At 37.7% G+C, this 21074-nt stretch overlaps 3 protein-coding genes across 13 annotated transcripts in view; 1 reads left to right on the top strand and 2 right to left on the bottom strand.

The window, feature by feature from the left end:
• The first annotated feature begins 31 nt into the window (after positions 1-31).
• The window catches only part of LOC138138251 (uncharacterized), a 24820-nt gene continuing 3777 nt past the window's right edge, over positions 32-21074 (top strand). For 2 of the 4 annotated variants that reach the window (XM_069058078.1, XM_069058077.1), the window contains exon 1: positions 20298-20536. The gene's annotated coding sequence lies outside the window, so the exon portion shown is untranslated. Of the gene's footprint in view, positions 192-20297; positions 20537-21074 lie in introns of those variants that run through there. The other 2 variants (XM_069058076.1, XM_069058075.1) reach the window with 2 other exon arrangements.
• LOC138138248 (alpha-(1,3)-fucosyltransferase 7-like) lies at positions 221-4789 on the bottom strand. 3 transcript variants are annotated; one of them, XM_069058069.1, is made up of 6 exons: positions 4248-4789; positions 1578-1783; positions 1379-1524; positions 1080-1325; positions 802-1011; positions 221-754 (listed from the first exon to the last, which is right to left on the bottom strand). In XM_069058069.1, the coding sequence occupies exons 2-6, from the start codon at positions 1770-1772 to the stop codon at positions 298-300; spliced, it is 1254 nt and encodes a 417-aa protein (XP_068914170.1). In that variant the 5' UTR covers positions 1773-1783; positions 4248-4789; the 3' UTR covers positions 221-297. The 3 variants fall into 3 exon arrangements, with proteins under 3 accessions (XP_068914170.1, XP_068914171.1, XP_068914172.1); XM_069058070.1 differs by having other exon boundaries at positions 4375-4789; XM_069058071.1 differs by having other exon boundaries at positions 4439-4789.
• LOC138138245 (alpha-(1,3)-fucosyltransferase 7-like) overlaps positions 4930-21074 on the bottom strand; it is an 18095-nt gene continuing 1950 nt past the window's right edge. For 2 of the 6 annotated variants that reach the window (XM_069058066.1, XM_069058061.1), the window contains exons 2-6: positions 6279-6484; positions 6080-6225; positions 5784-6029; positions 5506-5715; positions 4930-5458 (exon numbers count right to left, since the gene is read on the bottom strand). In XM_069058066.1, coding sequence (XP_068914167.1) covers positions 5002-5458; positions 5506-5715; positions 5784-6029; positions 6080-6225; positions 6279-6473 — 1254 coding nt within the window. In that variant the 5' untranslated portion in view covers positions 6474-6484 and the 3' untranslated portion in view covers positions 4930-5001. Of the gene's footprint in view, positions 5459-5505; positions 5716-5783; positions 6030-6079; positions 6226-6278; positions 6485-13153; positions 13312-13688; positions 14024-14701; positions 14856-19087; positions 19228-21074 lie in introns of those variants that run through there. The other 4 variants (XM_069058064.1, XM_069058063.1, XM_069058062.1 and 1 more) reach the window with 4 other exon arrangements.

Below are 21074 nucleotides of genomic sequence, written 5' to 3'. Positions count from 1 at the left end.
GAGTGATCAACATAACATTATCACCGTTCACCGACTAAAAGTTCCTAACGCTTTTGACAAAGTGAGTGTTGGTTTGATAAGTAAGTGGCAAATTTTTGCGAGTATAAAATCATGTTTCACAGATAAATAGTGCAAGTGCGTTCTTGCGGTGTTTTGTGGCCGTTGAAGTGGACCACTACTTTACGATCAGGGTGAGCATTGCCTCGTTTGAAAAAAATCGTTTCATCAAGAAACATAACCTAATTCTTTGGATTTATTTTTGCAATAAACAATGTACAAATTCGTATACACTTCTAACTAAGCGTCCCACGCCGGATGACAGTCTTTGCTCGCATTCCAAAATTTGCCTAAATCTTGGTACACTTTCCTTCTCTTATCATTGTAATTAAGCGCCTCACACACCCTGCAGTAATGATACGACTTGCTCTGGAAGTAGCCGTGTTCGTTCAACACTTCGAAGTCGAGCTTCCACGCGTAATAGTCGCTATATTTCCCCGTACTGTTCAGATATCTGATGTACGTGGCCAAGTCTTTGGGGTGGGCGTAGTCGTCGATGTTCAAGTAGGAACGCGGGGGCAGAAGCTTCCTGTAGTTCTCTTGACTCGCACCCATCACTATCGGGATGGAGTTCTTCTCGTAAGCGTTCCACCACACCTTCTCGGTCGCGTAACCGTCACAATTGGAGTTTTCGAAAGACAGGTAAAACATGTAGTCGTCGATGTCTCGACAATTCGCCTTGAAGTGGCCCGGACACCTGCAAACAACCTTTAATCCAGCATCAACCCCCCGTCGGCGACGTACGTTTTCAGCGTGCCGCAGCCCCCATAAGTGTCGACCGCGATGTGTTTTTGCAACTCCTTCACGTACTTCCAGCGGTGGTTGCTGCCGCCACAGTTCGACCCCATGATGGCGATCAGAACGTCGCGTTTTTTCTCCAGGATGAGATTTTGTGCCGGAGGCGTTGTCCTTAAGACCGTGCGGCCGTAAGGGACAGGAATGTCGGAGTCCATCCTGCAACAGTACAGCATGTGGCGTATTCGATGACGTTTGTACAGTGTCAGGTAAAAGTAGTGACATACCTGTACGTCATCGACCAGTTGAAGACTCCGTTGTAGTTGATCAGCTTGTTCTTGCCCATGAAGGTGTGGAAAGGGCTTTCGTCCGTCAGAAAGGCCCAGATTTGAGAGCTGGACCGATTGGTTTCGGGTAGTTCCCCGTTTTTCATGCGGTGCAAGTGGAAGATGACGATGTCAGCGCTTTCGAGCGCCTTGTCGTCGTAGGTTATCTCGCAGTTTTTCACCGAACAGTGTTCGAAAGGATCGATTCTACAAAGAGATATTTGTTTTTTGGTTTCGTATTTTGCTGGAAGAAGGTCCACCTGACGGGTCCGAAGTGTTTCAGATGTCGATTCTCTATGGTTTTGCCGTACTTCCACATCAGAATCTGAAATGTTTTTTCGGTTCGCGGTAGCGGTGGTTCTTCGTCGAGATACAGTATCCTTCCTAATACTGATAGTTTATCGATCTGAAAAATAATTTCTTGTACGGGAGGTTCTAGTTATTTTCAATAGTAACAACTTCATTTTTGTCGAGTCTTCGCCAGTTTTTGTCGACAGTTCTCGGTGGCAATTTATTTTTCACGAGGACCATCGATTGTTTCTCGTACACTACTCGTTCGTAGCTGTCAGAGTTGATGGTCATGACCAAAAACGTGATTATTGCTGCCGCCGTTAGTATTATGAACCATTTTCGACGGGTGGTAACTATTGCCATCGTTACATTATCTGAAAAAAGGACAAATTGTGTCGTTTAAAAATCAGCTCTTTATTAAACCAAGAATATCAATAACAACGCCAACTGAAATTGTCATATTTTACGCCACCATAAAGGTAAAAAGTTACTTGACATGCTGCTAAAAAAATTGATTGTGGTGTGCTTGGATATTGTTAGGAACTAAGGACTGTTATAAAAATGAACTTTGCTAATTTTTCGTTTGTTTCGAAAGGATTTATCATTTTCTTTTAATTCAGTATTTTTTGAATTAATTGTCCGTTAAAACTTGGTTACATACATATATAGTACTTATGTATTTGACAAAACAGGAATTGGAAAAGGGAAGTTTGTTACATCGGCGTAACGTAAGAAATATTAAAATAAAAATTAAATTATCTTCAGTCAAAATCTCGATGAATTTATTAGCGAAAATGTTTCCGAGCTCGTGAACGCTTTTGTTGTTGTGGAGATAAACACGAGTCGCGGACGACTACATTATCTCCGAAGAACGAGAAAAGCACGACTGAGAAGCAAGAAAACATTTACGGAAACTAATTCACATGCACGTGGGATATTCTATGAGAAATTATCATGTCTATACCAACTGATTACCCGAGAAGTCTTGAAGTCTTGTACTCATTTTAAACGACACACTTGTAATGCTCGAGTTTTCGTGATAACAATGATAAAATAGTATGTATAAGAAGCATTTTGTAACACGCACGGGTTTAGGGCACGACGAGTTTGCGAGGAGTGCATGAAGGAGCAAATGCTATAAACTGCCTTATAAACGAAATATCATACACTATTTTTTCTACTTTTCACCTTTTAAGCAATTTTAAAAGTGAAAATTAACAATTGCAGTTGTTATTAACAAATTAAAAATGAGCGAAGACAATGGGTAGTATGCATAAGAATAAGCATTTGCATATACTATATATTTGTCTTTTTCTATCTAATAGAGTCCATGTATTTCTATCTCTTACTAATACAAGTAAAAGCATTTGCTAATGGTTTATGCATATGACCCAATTTTGTACATCTTAAATTTTATAAAACGTGTTTTTTATGCTATTTTTTCTGATTTGCATATTAAATACATGTTTTTTTACAAATAAACCAATTTTGGTAATTAAGGAAATTTTGTGACAATTGATGACACGTTTCACACTTTTATTTCAAAGTTGACATTTCAAGTAAAATTTTAAATTTGAATAAAGTGGACACAAGTGTCATTTATCGGAAGTGAAATTCCAATTAAAGATGAATTATGTATTCAGAAATGTTTTGTACTCCGCTAGAAATACGGTAAATAGCAGAGAATACCACAGTGAATTTGCTGCCGGTAGAATCACATAATAAATACAAAAAACAATATCGTCATTTTGAAAAATGATGTGCCGATTTTCTGTATCTCATCTGAAACTGTAACCTCAAACTCACATTGACATTTGACATTCCGTGCAATGTGTGTTACCAACTGAAATAAAGTTTCTAGATTTGAATTTGGTTAACAATAAATTTAAAAAAAGTTTTTGCCAATAGCGTATGCGAAAACAAAAATCCGCCTATACTTTTTGAAGTTGTGAAAAAAATTCGGGAAGTTTTTGTAGTTGCCATGACAACCATATCAAATGTAAGCTTTCCGTTGTATGTTTACACAAGAGCTTTTTTTGTCGGATGATTTTCTGTTTTCAGTGAATGCTGAAAGCTGAGAAAAACAGTCATTACGAAATCGTGAGACCGAAGGTGGAGCGATTTTATCAGTTGACAGTTGCTAAAACAAAAAAATTATCTGGAGAAAAAAATATTGAATGAAATTCGATGAGATAATCTTATAAATCTAGATTAAAAAACATAAAATAAATCTTTTATTGTAGAATATTTATTTCAATATTCTTTGAAACAAATACATAATGTTTCTGCAGTCAACGGATCTATTTATCAAAGACGCAAGCGAGTATAAATGGATGTCAAAGTGACAAACTTATTAAACAGCGTGATCAAAAAGGACTGTTTGAGTTGAGTTGACAGTACTGATTTTTACTTTTAAATAGTATGACTGGACTAACTTCCGGTTGTTGACGACTTCACAGCCTTTGTGTGATATTTGACATTCAAATTCAAAGTAAAACGCTGGACATTTCAAATTAATTTATTTAATATGGTTTCCACGTTGCAACACAACATTTTTATTGGAATCGCTTATTTTCGAAGTGGGATTTATAATCCAATTACTGGTTCTGTATTTCAAGTTGTTTTTTGTACCGTTGATTTTTATACATACATAACCTACAATTTTGTCGTTGTTGATTTCACGTCAAATATCTGCCAAAAGACGTATCCGGTTGCAGTTACATATTGCAAACAGCCGAATAACAAAATGTTCTTAATTGTATTGCCAACTTAAACAGTCCTTTTTGATCACCCGGCATGTATAGAGGAAGAAAATAACCACTAAAAATTTTTTCTCACCTTCTGACACATTTATTCTACATAAACTTTTTTGTTTTTCCTTAATTTTATTTCAATCAACTTTCTCAAATCGAGACAAAGTATTTGTTTGAAATGTCACTTTCGTTGCGTATTTTTTGAGACTCACGTTAATTACGTGGAAACTCCAATATCACTTACACTTTCCGGTTAGACAACACACCTAAGCTCACCTGGGTTCACTATTTAATTATTAAATTCAATCATGTTTATCACGTACACACATCGAAATACCCGAAAAGATTATTTCAGATTATTCGCTGTCGGTGCTATTTAACATTACTTGATAATGATAAATTTGTAATCTCAGTTTCGAGTGTTGTTTAATAGTTTGACGTTGAAGGTGCGCCAAATGATAAAGATTTTGTTTTCCTCGAGACGTTCAAGGAAATATTTCTTTTAGGCGTTAGTTTGTTTAAATCTCGACGTGGTGTTATTGTTACCAATTGAAAGTAAACGTTTCAATTTTTTTTTTTTGGGAAGTGTCATACTTTATCCTCAGCACAACAATGATACAATCAGGTTGAAAAATAAACGATCTGTCAATATTAGTCTTGTCATAAAAGGGATGAACCAAATCCGAATTTGTTTTCAGTTCGACTTTAGTCAAAGTCAGTACTTTGCGATCAGGGTAAGCATTGATTCGTTCGAAAAAATCATCTCATCAAGAAACATAACCTAACTCTTTGGATTTATTTTTGCAATAAATAATGTACAAATTCGTATACACTTCTAACTAAGCGTCCCACGCCGGATGACAGTCTTTGCTCACATTCCAAAAGTTCCGTAAATCTTGGTACACTTTCGTTTTCTTATCATTGTAATTTAGCGCCTCGCACACCCTGCAGTAATGATACGACTTGCTCCGGAAGTAGCCGTGCTCGTTCAACACTTCGAAGTCGCGCTTCCACGCGTAATACTCGCGATATTTCCCCGTACTGTTCAGATATCTGATGTACGTGGCCAAGTCTTTGGGGTGGGCGTAGTCGTCGATGTTCAAGTAGGACCGCGGGGGCAGAAGCTTCCTGTAGTTCTCTTGACTCGCACCCATCACTATCGGGATGGAGTTCTTCCCGTAAGCATTCCACCACACCTTCTCGGTCACGTACCCGTCACAATTGGAGTTTTCGAAAGACAGGTAAAACATGTAGTCGTCGATGTCTCGACAGTTCGATTTGAAGTGGCCTGGACACCTGCAAACAAGCTTTAATCCAGCATCAACCCCCCGTCGGCGACGTACGTTTTCAGCTTGCCGCAGCCCCCATAGGTGTCGACCGCGATGTGTTTTTGCAACTCCCTCACGTAGTTCCAGCGGTGGTTGCGGCCGCCGCAGTTCGACCCCATGATGGCGACCAGAACGTCGCGTTTTTTCGTCAGGGTGAGGTTTTGTGTCGGAGGCGTTGTCCTCAAGACCGTGCGGCCGTAAGGGACAGGAATGTCGGAGTCCATCCTGCAACAGTACAGAGTGTGGTGTACTCGATGACGTTTGTATAGTTTGAGGTAGACGCGGTGGCATACCTGTACGTCATCGACCAGTTGAAGACTCCGTTGTAGTTGATCAGGCTGTTCTTGCCCAGGAAGGTCTGGAAGGGGCTCTCGTCCGTCAGGAAGGCCCAGATTTGGGAGCTGGATCGATTGGTTTTGGGTAGTTCCCCGTTTACCATACGGTGCAAGTGGAAGATGACGATGTCAGCGCTTTCGAGCGCCTTGTCGTCGTAGGTTATCTCGCAGTTTTTCACCGAACAGTGCTCGAAAGGATCGATTCTACAAAGATATTTTTGTTTGTTGGTTTCGCATTTTACTGAAAAGTCCACCTGTCGGATCCGAAGTGTTTCAGATGTCGATTCTCTATGGTTTTGCCGTACTTCCACATCAGAATCTGGAATGTTTTTTCGGTTCGCGGCAGCGGTGGTTCTTCGCCCAGATACAGTATCCTTCCTAATACTGATAGTTTATCGATCTGAAAAACAGTTTGTTACATAGGAGGTTCTGGTTATTTTCAAGTGTAACAACTTGTTTTTTGTCGAGTCCTCGCCAGTTTTTGTCGACAGTTCTCGGTGGCAATTCTTTTTCCACGAGGATTATCGAATGTTTCTCGTACACTACCCGTTCGTAGCGGTTGGAGTTGATGGTCATGACCAAGAACGTGGTTATTGCTGCCGTCGTTAGTATTATGAACCATTTTCGATTGGTTGTGACTATTGCCATCGTTACATTACCTGAAAAAAAGGACAAATCGTGTCGTTTAAAAATCAACTCTTACTAAACCAAGAACATCAATAACAACGCCCACAGAACTTGTCATATTTTACGACACCATAAAAGTAAAAAGTCAACGCAGAAACTGATTTGTCCCTATCACGGCAAGTTGTTACACTTGACTAAAAAAATTGGGTGATGGTGTGCTTGCATATTTTCAGGGATACGGGAACTGTAAAAATGAACTCTGCTAATTTTTCGTTTGTTTCAAATTGATTTATTATTTTATAATGTATCATTATTCATTTCATTAGGTACACTCCAAATGATATAACTATTTTTAATTCAATATTTTTTTAATTGTTTGTCAGCATTTGGTAAAACAAGTGTTGAAAAATAAAAGTTTATTACGAAACATCGTCGCGTAAACGTAAAATTTTTTAAACTATGTATCTTCAGTCAGAATCTCGATGAATTATTTGCTCGTGAGCGTTTTTGTTGTCGTGGAGACAAGCACGAGTAGGAGACGTTACATTACATTATTCCCAAGAACAACAACGACTGTGAAGCAAGAAAACATTTACAGAAACTATAGTGAAATTTGTTTAATAAACAATTATTGTCAATGTCAAAATCAAGTAAAAAAAAACACTCTATACCACCCTAAAATGTGCGCATATGGACCAGCTGTATAACAATTTGACACCAAGTCATAGTTAAGGTTATGTTCACTTCACTTCCCGACCTTTCTTCCGCGAATTCATTTTCAAAACAAATTTAATGAGAAATCAGCAGAAATCTTTTTCGAATTTGAAATAAACTCTCACTCGTCAGGGCGCAGGCTCAGCTACGTTAAAAAAATGTTGACACTCAGTGTGACTAATTGTATCATCATGAAAATCACTGTTTGGCTCATACCAACATGACAACGTTTTGACAATTGTTTATTAAAAAATTTCAATTATAATTCACGTGCACATTGGAAATTTTTGTCGTTGTTATGACAACCGTATCAAATGCAACTTTCCACTGGATTTTTACTGCATAGGTACTGCCAATTTTCGACTGTAATTATGCAGTATGTAATTACACAAGAGATTTTTTTTTGTCGGATAATTTTCTGTTTTCAGCGAATGCTGAAAGTGGAGAAAAACTGTCACGACGAAATTTGTCGACGATTTCGTCAGTTGACAGTTGCTGAAACAAAAAAATGTATAACCGTAGTTATATCAGGTGTGTCAAAAAGGACGGACACCAAAGAAGATACACAATTTAGGGTAATCATGGAACATGAAAAAATTTTTTTTTGCGTTTGACCTTTCGTTAATGCGCAAGAGCTTTAGAAAGTTACAATTAAATTACCTATAAAACTAAATGATCCTGTTATTGATGTGGGAACATAATAATTGTATGTGTCAACTTTCAAAGGTGCCCTCAACAGATATCCAAAAAATTCCTTTCACGAATACGTTTGAAATCCGTTTCTTCGTCAGTGTTTAATATGATGAAATTTGGTGTGGGGGAGTAGTTTTCAAACGCGGCAACATTGCCAACATATAGCAACGAAAAAAACACCTTTATAAAATAAATGTCACTGAAATTTTGACAGTTACTCTTGGTGCCGCAGAAAATAACGCGACATTTAGCTGCACAGACATACACAAGGCGTTTTCCAAACGGAAGGCATATCAGTGTAAATATTATTATATAAGTGTTTTGACCAACAACTGAGAGAAAATATCGTATAATCAAAAAGTCTTTGGATCAGGGTTGCTGGTGAATTAACAAGCTATAGAGCATTCATTTGAAGTGTTGGGTTTTGTAATAAAACTTGCCTGCTTTGACACTCAGTGAATCTAAAACTGTGGACAATATATTCGGGTCCAAAATTAAAGAATAGTGGGATGGAGATTAACTTAGAAAACCAAATGGAACCATTAATATCGAGCTATCAAATTAATTTGTAATCGAGTTATCCATGAATCCGAAATCGTATGTCGATTCTTGAACAAAAAACACAGGTTAGATCTGGGCATATCAATCGAAAAGACATACGGACTCAAATCCATGGATGACTCAATTACAAATTAATTTGATCGCTCTTTATTTGTTCCCAATACTGGTGAATCATCTAGTGAATTTGATTCAGATGACGATTGTTTTTTTATTAGTTTACGTATTTTATTATTTATTTATTACTTACTGTAAAATATACATGCAATGGATACTTTACTAATTACTCTTATTTCTTTATTTAGCAATCTTATTTGTCAAATACATTATGTAAGTACTTAAAATCAACAATCTCTTTACATTTTTTTGGTCACTGTTCACAAAATGTGTTTTAATTTTTTTTTACTTGTGGATATTTTAACGTCTCTTTCTTTTGTTCATCGATAAGATGGTTAAAGTACGACGTGGTACCAGTTTTATATGAAGAGAACAGTTAAAATATTCCCGGATAGGGAATTGATTTTTTTTTCCATTGGAAACAAAGGATCCAACAAAACAAAAGTTAACCAATTCCTCAAATATTCAAAACCGTCGTCCTTTCTGTTATTCCTAACCCGTCGCTTGATATCCCCCCCCCCCCCCCTCGGCCAAGGGTACAAATTTGTCCGACATTAATATTTCACACTTTAAAAATTGTACAAAAATTTCACTTGACATTTACATTTTGTGCTGCCAACCTAAAATCTTTGATTAAAAATTGCCGTTTTGATTTTCTTGCCTAGGCAGGGAAATGTTATTTTTTTGTTCGACACTGTCAGAATTTGAGAATTTTCTTCTGTGTGAACGGATTTTGATAAATGTCACAACTTGTTCAAACGAAACGTCAAGCTAATTTTAAAGATTTTAAGCGATTTGGAGCCTTTACGGGGCTCGTCGAACAAAAAAACGTTGTATTTAACTCGTTCGTGTGTAAATTGGGCTCTTTTTGGCACTCGTTGCACTCGCGTTTTAAACAGGCCCACTCATGCCAAAAAAAGTCCAATTTACACATGAACTCGTTAAATAAACTACTATTCCAGACGATTTAGACGAATGGAAAATCAGTTTTTCTAGACGGAAGCCGAAAAAAAATTTAACCCTGGCAACTATAGTGCTTGTATTGTAGTTTCAATTTGGTTGTAGGTCGTAAAATTTTATGGTACTTTAAGTTAAAGATCTTGCGGGGCGTATAAATCATAGTTTACCACTAGCAGGTAATATTTTAAGCAGGGTTGTATTGTACATTTGGTATATTTGCATTGTACGGAAAACGGCACGCGCCGCTTCCCAACCTTTTCAAACCCAACCATTGTGCCCGTTAATCTCTCATAATATCCAATAAAATTTTACGATCTACAACCAAATTGAAACTACAGTAACTTCCTAAGGAATTCTGACTTAAACCCTAAATAAACCGAACAAAGACCCTACTTAAAGAAATGTATTGTCATATTGTGCCTGTCAATCACTAGAGGGTCTCCGACAAATATTTTGAGTACTATAGTGCTTGTAACTTCCTAAGGAATTCTGACTTAAACCCTAAATAAACCGAACAAAGACCCTACTTAAAGAAATTTATTGTCATATTGTGCCTGTCAATCACTAGAGGGTCTCGGACAAATATTTTTAGTACTACCCCAGGTAATTTTTTTCTCCGAGGCCGGCTAGTGATTGACAGGTACAATATCACAATAAATTTCTTTAAGTAGGGTCTTTGTTCGGTTTATTTATGACTTAAGCCAAAATTCCTTAGGAAGATAAAAATACTTTTTTTTTTATACATACGGTATTTTTAGTTACGTATTGCGTTGCTGCCATTTTCATTTTCACTTTCTGAGAGTTTTTCTTTAACTGAAAGTTGCTGAACAGTTTTTGATACAAAATCGGGGTCTATGTTATGCTTTGCTACTAAAACGCCTGTCCGTTCTTTTTGACTCACCCGATATACTTACAATTACATATGTACATATACAGGGTGTTTGAAAATTGCTAGTACAAAAAAAAACTGTGGCATCTAGAAGCCCTAAGAAATCCAAAAAAAACAAATTTTAATTTTTTTTAAACAAAAGGGATAAAGTAACCCTATCCCAGCATATTTTACGCCTCAGGCGGGGCAGTATTTTTTAAACCTTGGTAACCAAGCGTGATAATGAAGGACTATACAACAATATGAAAAATAAATATTTTTTTGCAAGATTTTGGCAACTAACAATGGTACTAACAATTTTAACCCAATTTTTAGTAATTTTTATCTCGAAAACTAGAGGACTTTTATTTTAAAAAAATTTTGCCTATGACCTTAACTCACCATCACCAATTACCGGTATTTTTTTGTACTAGCAATTTTCAAACACCCTGTATTTATTATACCTTAATTTTGGGGGGCGCACTCGAATTCCCGTCTGACTTATTTGTTGACATAAAGTAATGCAAGAATTCCGGTCAGGTAATTATCAACTGATATAATCCATAACTCGAGTTCCCGTCAAGGATAAAAGAGCGCTTGAATCCCTTACTTACCTACCCCTCTATAGTCCATTCATTTTAAATCTTGGGTTTAGTAATAAAACTTGCCTGCTTTGACACTTGTCCGAAACTCAGTGAATCTAAAACTGTGTTCAATACCGAGTGTCAACTACCAAACCTGACCATAGGAATTTAACATGAAAAATAGTTTTTGCGTGATTTCAGGTACCTACTTCATTAAGAAATTGATTAAATTTAACATTTGTCAAATGGTCAAGTTATTAGAAACATTTTTATTCACATTTATCAAAATGTCGAAATATGTTTGTGTTTAAATTTACTACTAAAATCGCCCAATAATTTGATTATTAAAAATACCATCCCAAACATTAAATTTCTGAGGGCATTGCGTTGTTGTAGTTAAATGTATCCGCGGATTTTCTTGAGACAAATATCGAGTGTTCTGGGTGGCTCATTATTTAACATACATTTGCATTCGTCGGTAAAACATCTGTTTTTAGGTACTATAAATATGTTCTGCTTACCTTATCTATACGACTGGTGCAGGTAATAATAAGACATCCCAAGCGTAGACAGTAAGTACATAATAATGGGGTTTTCCCGAATTTTAAAAATACAGGACCGGCCGGCCCTAAGCCACTAAACAATTACAGTCTTAGTTGTACCGTTCAAGAAATAACTTGTGTTGTGTAAAGTGAATTCAGTGCCTTAATTTTACTCAATATGTAATATTTGTTGCCAATACTGGTGAATCATCTAATGAATTTGATTCAGATGACGATTAATTTTCTATTTGTTTATGTAAGTATTTTATTATTTTATTTATTAATTTACTTTAAAGTATACATGTAATGGATACTTTATTAATTACTCTTATTTCTTTATTTAGTAATCTTATTTCTCAAATACAAAATTTCCCAATACAAAATCAACAATCTCTTAACATTTTTTTGGTCACTGATCGCAAAATGTGTTTTAATTTTTTTTTATTTGCGGATACTTTAAGGTCTCTTTCTTTTGCTCGTCGATAAGATGGTGAAAGTACGACGTGGTACCAATTTTATGTGAACAGAGGGATTACTACTTTACAGTACCCACACAATGAAAACTTGCCGCTTTCGTAATTTACGGCGTTTTGAGTTTACAACTTTACCCAAGATTTAAAATGAATGGACTATAGCCGTTGACAGGTAAAGTAACGCTTAAGGTATAAGATTATATGGCAGCACTAAAATTATCCCAATAATGAAAACCAATATTGGCGTTAAGATGGTTGTCTTGGCTCGTGCAGCTGCATCCCTTTTCTTTCGTTCAGGGCAGGGATTAAAAATTTGTGATAGAACATGTTTTTGCTGTTTATTGTAAATTTTGTTATTGTAACGAAATTCCCTTTAGTACTTTGTGTCTTGAAAACGGTAAAGATGATTTGTAATAGTATTGTATATTTAATGAATAAATATAATTTCGATGGTACGCATTTGTTTTGAGGCCGGCTCTGGAATTCACAACAGAGAATTGCTTGAAGCATGATTTATGGCTGGGCTGACCGCCTACTGCAATTGCGACAAAAGGAACGTTTATCTCCGGCCAAATACTTTTAAAGGGCCATATAATCTTATACCTTAAGCGTTACTTTACCATTGTTGTTTACCATTACGTGGACCAAAAAAAAAGTTTAAAATTTTAAAAAGTTACAAATACCGTGTGATCAACAATTATATACTTAGATAAGGGGCGGTTGTGACTTAGACAGTATCAGATCATTTCGTATCTTTGCTAAGTCAGCTAATAAACGTCAAACAACTGTCACTATTAACCAAATTTTAACGCAAAAATGGTTTTTACTTCAGAACATAGAAGATTCATCATTGAATCTTACTTTCGTAACAGTGCTTTCAATAACAGATATTTTTTTCTGACGGGAATTCGAGTCTAGAATTTTGGGTGCATTTTTACATTGACGGGAATTCGTGTGCAGGATTAAAGGGCCTATGTCCAAGCCCAGGTATAAAATATTATGCTGACAGGAACTCGTGTGCACCGATTTTGGGACACCTGTACAGGGTATAGTGAACAAAATGATCAGTAACATTTTTTCTCATCCTTTGACAATTTATTCTACATAATTAACTTTTTTATTTTTTTCTTCATTTTATTTCAATCAATCAATCAAGACAAATTATTTATTTGAAAATTTTTTGAACGCTCACCTTAATTTAAATACGTGAAAAATTCCAATATCACTTAAAATATTACACTTTCCAGTTATACAACACGCCCAAGCTCACCTCGGTTCAACTCTTTAATTAAAAGCAATCGTGTTTATCACGTACACATCGAGATACCCCAAAAGATTATTTCTGATTATTCATCGCATGTAACATTTAAAATTAGTTCATGTGATAATGTTATTTCAGTTTCGAGTGTAGTTTGATAGTGAAAGAAATTTTTGCGACACATTCTACAATTGAAAATTCAATAAAAACGTCCTGGATTATTATTCAACGCAAATTATTAAATCAAATTACCCAAGGTAATAAATTTGTAATCTCAGTTTCGAGTGTAGTTCAACAGTTTGATAAAGGGATTAAGATTTTGTTTTCGTCGAGATGTTCAAGGAAATATTTGTTTTAGGCTTTAGTTTATTTAAATTTAGACGTGGCTCGATTGTTACCAATCGAAAGTAAATGTTTCGATACTTGCAGTGTTTTTGTCTAACTAAATGCACTTTCTAAAATTGCTCACCTAGTCCAAAAGTGCGACCCAAGTAACATTTTTTTAGGAATACAATACCATCACAGATTATCACAGAGTCGAAACATTTTCACAGACCGAATCTCATTCTTCGACTGTCTTTTTTTTTCCTGTTCACTGTTTCGCACTTCTACTCTCTTCGCTCATGTTCACTTTCGGCTTGCACTGTCTCTTATCACAACCTTTGACATAATTACTGTGCCGTCGGTCGAACCGTTTAACAGATACTACTTAATATTAACAATAAATAAAACTTTTACTTCGTAACTGGTTTATGTGTGTGCGAGCTAGTATGTGTTGTAACAGTCGAGCTAATTAATGTGCAACCAACAGTATTGCCAACCTTGACCACTTTTTCGAATTGCTGAGGGTCCGTGGGCCTTTCTGTGATCCCCCGATTTCCGCGACCTTGATACACTTTTCGACCGGCCGACACCTTCCCTTCGGGGGGTACACGTGGTACGAAACAATTTTTTGGGGAACTGTCACACTTCACCCGTAATCCAAACACAGCGCGGATAAGATAAGTAACACAATCAGGTTGAAAAAATAAACGATCTGTCAATGACAGTGTTGTCATAAAAGGTAAGAACCAAATCCGAATCTGATTCGACTTAAGTCAAATTAAGTCTCGTTTTGGGCCCGGATTAACTTGTTCCCTTGGTGTACAAAGAATGATACAGGTGGTCCAAAATCCTCTCCCCTTGCGATTCGTACGATTCAAAAACTATGATCAACAGCGGCCGTGGAAAACGTGGGGCGCAGCTTAAGCAAAGTCATCGCGCGATCTGTCACAAAACTTTATTGCCCGTCACAATGATACAATTAAATTCTGTCACCCCCGCACAAGAAAACACTCACGATTCACTTTTGTTTCTGCCACTCTGTTGTTGTTTTGACAAGTAGGGTTGGACGATTCGAGCAACGACGTAAGTTATCAAATCTTTTGTTTTTCACGGCCGCTCTCGATGGGAAATCGTTCGAATAATGAAAAAGTTACTTACGATTTGTCAACCGGTCGGCATCGCGTTGCTCAAGTGGCGTTCGTCGTTCGTGACATGATCAACGGCAGGCGACTTCTCTTATCTGTGTTTGCAGTTGAATTTCCCAGCTTTTTGTCGCGACAGCGTCCGCGAAAATGGCGGGCGTTTCGAAAAGCTATCGACTCGGCGGGTTTTCCGCCACCGGTCGTCATGGAGACCGACGCCGCCGTCGCTTTCACCGTTCGATCGATCGTCGACGTGCCTCTTCAGAATTTTAATCGTCCCATTATTACGTCACGAACGAGATGCACCGAAATGGTTGCGGCAATTTCGGTCAGCCATTACGAGAGCAGTTAGCAAACGTTGGCTCGTGATGGCATTAGGTCGCGAAATGGAAACGTTCACTTTGTTTTGTTTGGGCACGTTGATGGGATCGCGTAATTTATCGCTTTTCATTAGCGGAAAGTGAAGGTAAAGCGCGCATCGCTCAGTTTTTTAGGTTTTTTTTTCGAAGCGGAAAAGGGAGCCATGGGTAGATGTGTTTTGTCGCTTTATTGTCCTGGTAGGGAAAAAAAATGGAGCGAAAGTCGTGATGGTTAAGGTCGACCCGCACGATGCAATTTTAACCGAGATAATTGTGCAAGGCGACAACAAAGTCGTTGCGCAACTCGTACTTAAGCCGGTTTAAAGGGAAAAGCGTGTCGTCGCCTTCTTCGATGTTCCGCTTTTCTTGACTTAAGTAATGTCAACCCGTCATTACCTAATTTTTTTATATTTACGTGCAATTTGTGTTATATCATCCGTTGCGGTTTAATTGTGACGGATTTGAATGAATTGCATTTTGTCTGGCAAAACCGTTTCGAAATTGTTTGCATTTTGTTCGTACAGTTACGACGGGGATTAATCGGTTTGCCTTGAAGCTGTGGTGAAACTCGATTGTTCAGGAAAGATGATAATTAAAGAAATGGGCACTCGGAGAATTAAGTGCTTGCCATAAAGGATAAAAGGATGGCATTGGGTCGTTTCAGTGGCGTGTAACTGTTTTCCACATAATTGGTCAGAGTGAGATTTAAATGGCTAATTTGCCAGTCAAGGCTGCAAATTCGTTTCTGGAAGTGTTTTACTGTTGAATCATGATTGCGGAACAAAATCACAACAAAAAAGATTTCTTGTTAATAACAACACAAATATCTAAAATTTGATTTTTACGTCTTAGTAGGCGTTGAAAACTACGAACCGTGCGTGGCAAAGTGCCACGAAGAACTTAATCCACAAATTTGAGGTTATGTTTGACAAGTGACAGTTCATAAGATGCAAGCTACGACGTAACGGGGAATAGACAGAATTTGTGACTAGACCGGATTGTTGTCGAGACACCTGTACATTACGTGCGTCTTAGCTGAGAGATGTTGGTAAATATTTTTGCCGCAAACAGATTTTTCTTATCTTGGAGTTGTGACGCGATAAAAAAGAAATTACACTTCGGATTATTTCCGTTTAATAAACATCGTGAATAAACGAGCATAAAAACTGGCTGAGCATTATACTTAATTAACTAATAATGATATGTCGTATGAACAAATTACGACGTGGATTTCGTGTAGAAATGGACGTGTAGGAAAATAATTGTAAATTGTGCTTTCAAAGGAATTGTCACTATTTGGTGGAAATATCCGTAATGATATACATACGAGTACATACATAATGAGATATAAGTAATAAATTAGATAATGTAGAGGTAGAGAATAGTATAAAGATAAATTGTGAGATATTCTCAAATGTCGTTAAGATGATACATGCTTGGAAAACTCGTGGGAACGATGAAATCCACAAGTTTTGGATTAAAAAACCCGGAAATCATGCACCGCGTATGATTTCCGGAAGTCACCGCGGCCAAAAGAATTTCCGTGAAATCAAGATTTGATTGGGCGAGAAGTAAAAAGTTCTCAAATTTGATTGGTCCCAAGCCTGTTTTTCGTCATGACATTCCTGGCGGGTACAATCGTAGCGGATAATCGAATGACCACTGAATTTTTGCATTGACAGAATTAAATTGCAATCGACTAATCACAAAAAGCTGCGATCCTAAAAAGAAATGACAGAGAGATTTATCTTTTTTCTCCAATGGAATTTTATTTGGACATTGGGTTGCATACTAAAAAGAGAAAAGTTGTGCGAGAAAGTTCATTTGAGCTTAAATAGTCGTACTGAAAATGCATAGTTAGTTTCTTATCATTTTATACCTTTTATATTGGATGACTGTGCGTCTTATCTAAGAGAACTTGTTGAAAAAAAATTTATTGGTCGCGTTTTAAAAGATTATCGCTACTTTAATAGCTGTCAGTTGTAGGTACCTCAATTTATGGTTGCTATTTGTTTAAATAGCAATTTGTGTAACAAGTGCACATAATCCTGCTCTTTTTGAAGCTCTTTTTACTTTTATCGCTATTACCATAACACTGGCTCCGATGCTGAAGAGCTATTCTATAACAATCAAAACTGCACTACCATCTCTCTTTATTCAAGAACTTCAACAAAACATGGAAGATCGCTTATCACGTCAATTACAGAATAACATGGGGTATGATTCAGTAGGTACTACTTTCATGGAGTATTAAAATGTTAGAAATTTCTAAAATTCATCCGGCTGTTTTAATTAGAAAATAACCTACTTAGAGTGGTACCACTCTATGGTACCGATACTTAGCAAGTCGTAGATTGTAAGCAGAAGTGATAGATACAGCTAGGGAACTCAAAAGGACTCATTTGTATAATATTTTGAATAAATGATTAAGTAGATCCGTTGCAGTTGTATTTTTCCTAAGACATTTACGTCCACAAAGCACACCTAAGTGCAACACTACATTGGGAATATTTTTGTCGTTGAAAAAGCGTTGAAAAACAAAATTTTGTATCAGACCATTTCCAATCATGAGGGGGATTTTTCAAGGTGGCTCCAGTGGATTGTGGTTCTGATTGGGTTATTAATCCTTTTATCAGATAAAAGAAATTAATAAAAAGGTTGGATCCAGATTAGCACATCTGGTTGATTAAAGTGAATGGAATATTTTTCTCTTGATACAGGAGTGACTTTGAAATCGAAAAATCAATTAGTAACTCATAGTGTAAAGTGTATAAATGTTCAGGATTTAAACGTAAAAACTACCACCAGTACCGCCTCATGTTACAAGGCTAGCGGCACATCTAAAATTTGTGTGGTTTTCTACGCCAACTAGGTACAATGTTATAATCACATATTATATCCCAAGTGCAAAAATTTTTATCGGAAATTTTTTTGCTAATGAACGAAAACATCCATAAATGAGGTCAGAAGACCAATTATTAGCAAATAAGAGCACAAGACGAAAATTTTGCACTTGGGATATAATATGTGATTATTGCACATGTACATTTTAGAGAAATTTTATCGGGTTATTTTTTGTTTTCTCGCTTTGATTGGTCAATATTTGTCAGGCAATTGGTTGCTAAACACATGAATGAAATAATAATTTATAATAATCCTATATAATGAAATAAACACGTTTTTTTAACGAAAACCTACGTGTGTTACACAAGCGACTGATCAAAGGAGATAATGTTTTGAAATAAAAATACATAGATCGATAAAGTAAAATGAAGCAAATGTTGATATCGGAAAAAATGCTTAAATAAATGAGAAATCCTTACAACCTGAACAACCTTATGTTGGTACATCAAAGGTGTGGCCCAAAAAAAATAAGATTCCAAAATTCTATCTGATCTGGTTTGACGCAGACAGTTTTCGTAACATTCAAAATGAGAATGGTTTAAATCTCGTGCGTTCATTTAAATTTATCCTCAAAGTAGGCGTTGAAGGCTCGATTGTCAACGTACTATACGAATAAAGGATCACAGATCAGCTGTTTAAATCTACGCTTTTACACGAGTGGTGCGTTCGCAATCGACTCTCCAACGCCAACTTTGAGGATACATTTAAATGAACGCACGATACTTATAAACGGTGACCATTTTGTAATAAATTGTAATCATTTTTTCTTCATTATTTTTTATTGTTGTTGTATAGATACTTTTCTTGTTTATTTTCATAGCTCGAACCGGACAATATTTTGTCTTCACTTGATAATATGTAGTATCTATTAAGTAAATGAATCCGACTTGAATGCCGCGTTAGCGAGTGTTAAAGCGACGACAATAACAACACTTGCGGAATGAAGTCGAACGAAAGCTGAAAATGTTCAAGTCTTTTGTTGGACCGTTCCGCCGTCAGTAAATGTGAAAATGTAGAATGAGCAACAACTAAAATTGCAACATTGACGATAACGATGAATGATTTAATAAGAGCGACCGCTGAATCTCTGTTTGGAGGATAAAACAATTACTGCCAAGCGATTTCAATTACGAACAAACCTAAATAATCGTCGCCTTCGGATTTGCCCTTGGTCAACTGTTTCAAGACTGGCCGATGGAAAACACATTTGCAACAGATGTAGGTACGCTAAAATCAGCTCTGGTTCATGACACAATTTTAACTGGATACGCAGATATGGTAATAATAATCATATCAGCATGTGTAAACAAACGTCAAAAAGTAAACACAAGAAATAAATCTAGTCGGCGGTGGAAAAGTGGGCGTTCCCGTTAGTCTTTTGTTGATGGAAATTTCCAAAATAGGATTTGTTTTTTTGGTCGCGGCCGTCGTCGACGTTCAGTGGAAACGGTCCCGGGTCCCAGTTCTAATTTAATAATACCCCGACCGGGCTATTAAATTGTCAAAATACACAATTTATAGTCAATTGCTTCCACTATCCATCCTATAACTCACTGTCAAACTAATCCGTTTATGACCCTCGGGGTGTTGACGCACGTAATGCCCCCTCTTAACGCAACAATCATCGTTGTTGGTTAAAGCGAGGGTTGGGACAACGGCACCCCCAAGTGAAGTCACTTGACGGGATTCCGTCCAGATCCGCGTCCGGTTTTTCACCCGAATCCGGAGCGCAGCGCCCTCTAATTACGGGCAGTTAAACTCCGCCCATCCAATTAACCAAAAAAAGACGGCACAACGTATCGAAAACGCAAATCCAATCTTCGACTCGCCTCGTTAAATAAACAAACCGAGCCGGCTTTCGAAAAAAACCGAATCCGAAACGTTTCGGGAAAAATCGAATCGTACATAATTACTTTGAGGGGTTGCTGGTGCGAGGGGGGGTAATTGTTTGTTTACACGGTTGTTTGGCAGGTCTTAGTTGGCCGTGTCCGCTGGAATGTTCGTATCGGGAGATTAAAGATAATGCAACGAGACAAGGACGACGGCAGAGGTGTGACAGTGAGGGAAGATCTTGTTAGCATGAGTTATGGCGGGCCAGTGGCGGAGGAGTCCGCCGTTGCCGTCGAACGTCGACGTTGGCAGCGCTGACGGGCGCCGCGAGCGTCGATTGTTTCCGAAAACCGGGAGCAAATGACAGGTGACAAGATGTCACGAGTGTCAAACGCACCGTTCGCGTTCGAAAGTGAACGCGCGGACAGTGAAACTTGGCGCGCGCCGCTGCTAACCAGATGGACCACGACGAAAAAGAAAGAGTAAAGAACCTATCCGGAGGCTGGGTTAGTCAACTGTTTTCAGCCTGGCGTATTTCACGGCACAGGGCCACCTACGACCGGCCGGGACGCATCGAATATTTTCGAGTTTCGTGCAGTTTTCGGGCGGCGGCGTTTCGACCGACCGGTCGACATCGTCAGGTGTGAATTACGGTCGTGCGACGATAACGTTGGGCGAGTTCGGGACGAGTTGGGACGTTGTGCGGTCAGTGGCGGCGAAGGATTTCCCGACGAGTGGGGTCGACTTCTTTTCGCCAGGTAATGACTGTGTTTTGACACGAGTTTCCGCCAATGTAAATTCGAGCGAATGTAGCAGGTATGCGGCGATAATTTATGCCGGACCTTGCAGTGGTAGAGAAAAAGGGAGCAAGCGCGCCAGCTATGTCGTTAAAGCGGAAGAATGCGAAAAAGGCGTTGCAAATTCGCCGGGAGTGATCGAGAAACTGGTTTGGATTTTTGTCGACCGTTTAGCGACTATTATGTCTTCGAAATTTTAATATGTCAAGGTTTGTCACCAAAAGTAGGCGTCAGATCGGACCAGAAAAAGTGGTTTATGCGTATCTGGAGTTGTTGGGACTCGCAGATTGATTCACACGAGCACAACTGTCAAAATACTGCACAATCGCAACATCTCCGCTTTTTATTGTGCCGTAAATCTCTCGTTCGATTTTATGGTGATTTTGTACGGAACGGTGTTGCCAACTGACCAGCACCAACAAACTAGAATATCAAATGTCAGCTTGACGCGATGCGAAACAATCAAATTGGCTTTGCAAATTGACAGGTGTCATTTGTC

The sequence above is a fragment of the Tenebrio molitor genome, chromosome 9 (genome assembly GCF_963966145.1).
Source record: "Tenebrio molitor chromosome 9, icTenMoli1.1, whole genome shotgun sequence".
Taxonomy (NCBI): Eukaryota; Metazoa; Arthropoda; class Insecta; order Coleoptera; family Tenebrionidae; genus Tenebrio; species Tenebrio molitor.
This window is presented reverse-complemented; position numbering and strand designations above follow the sequence as displayed.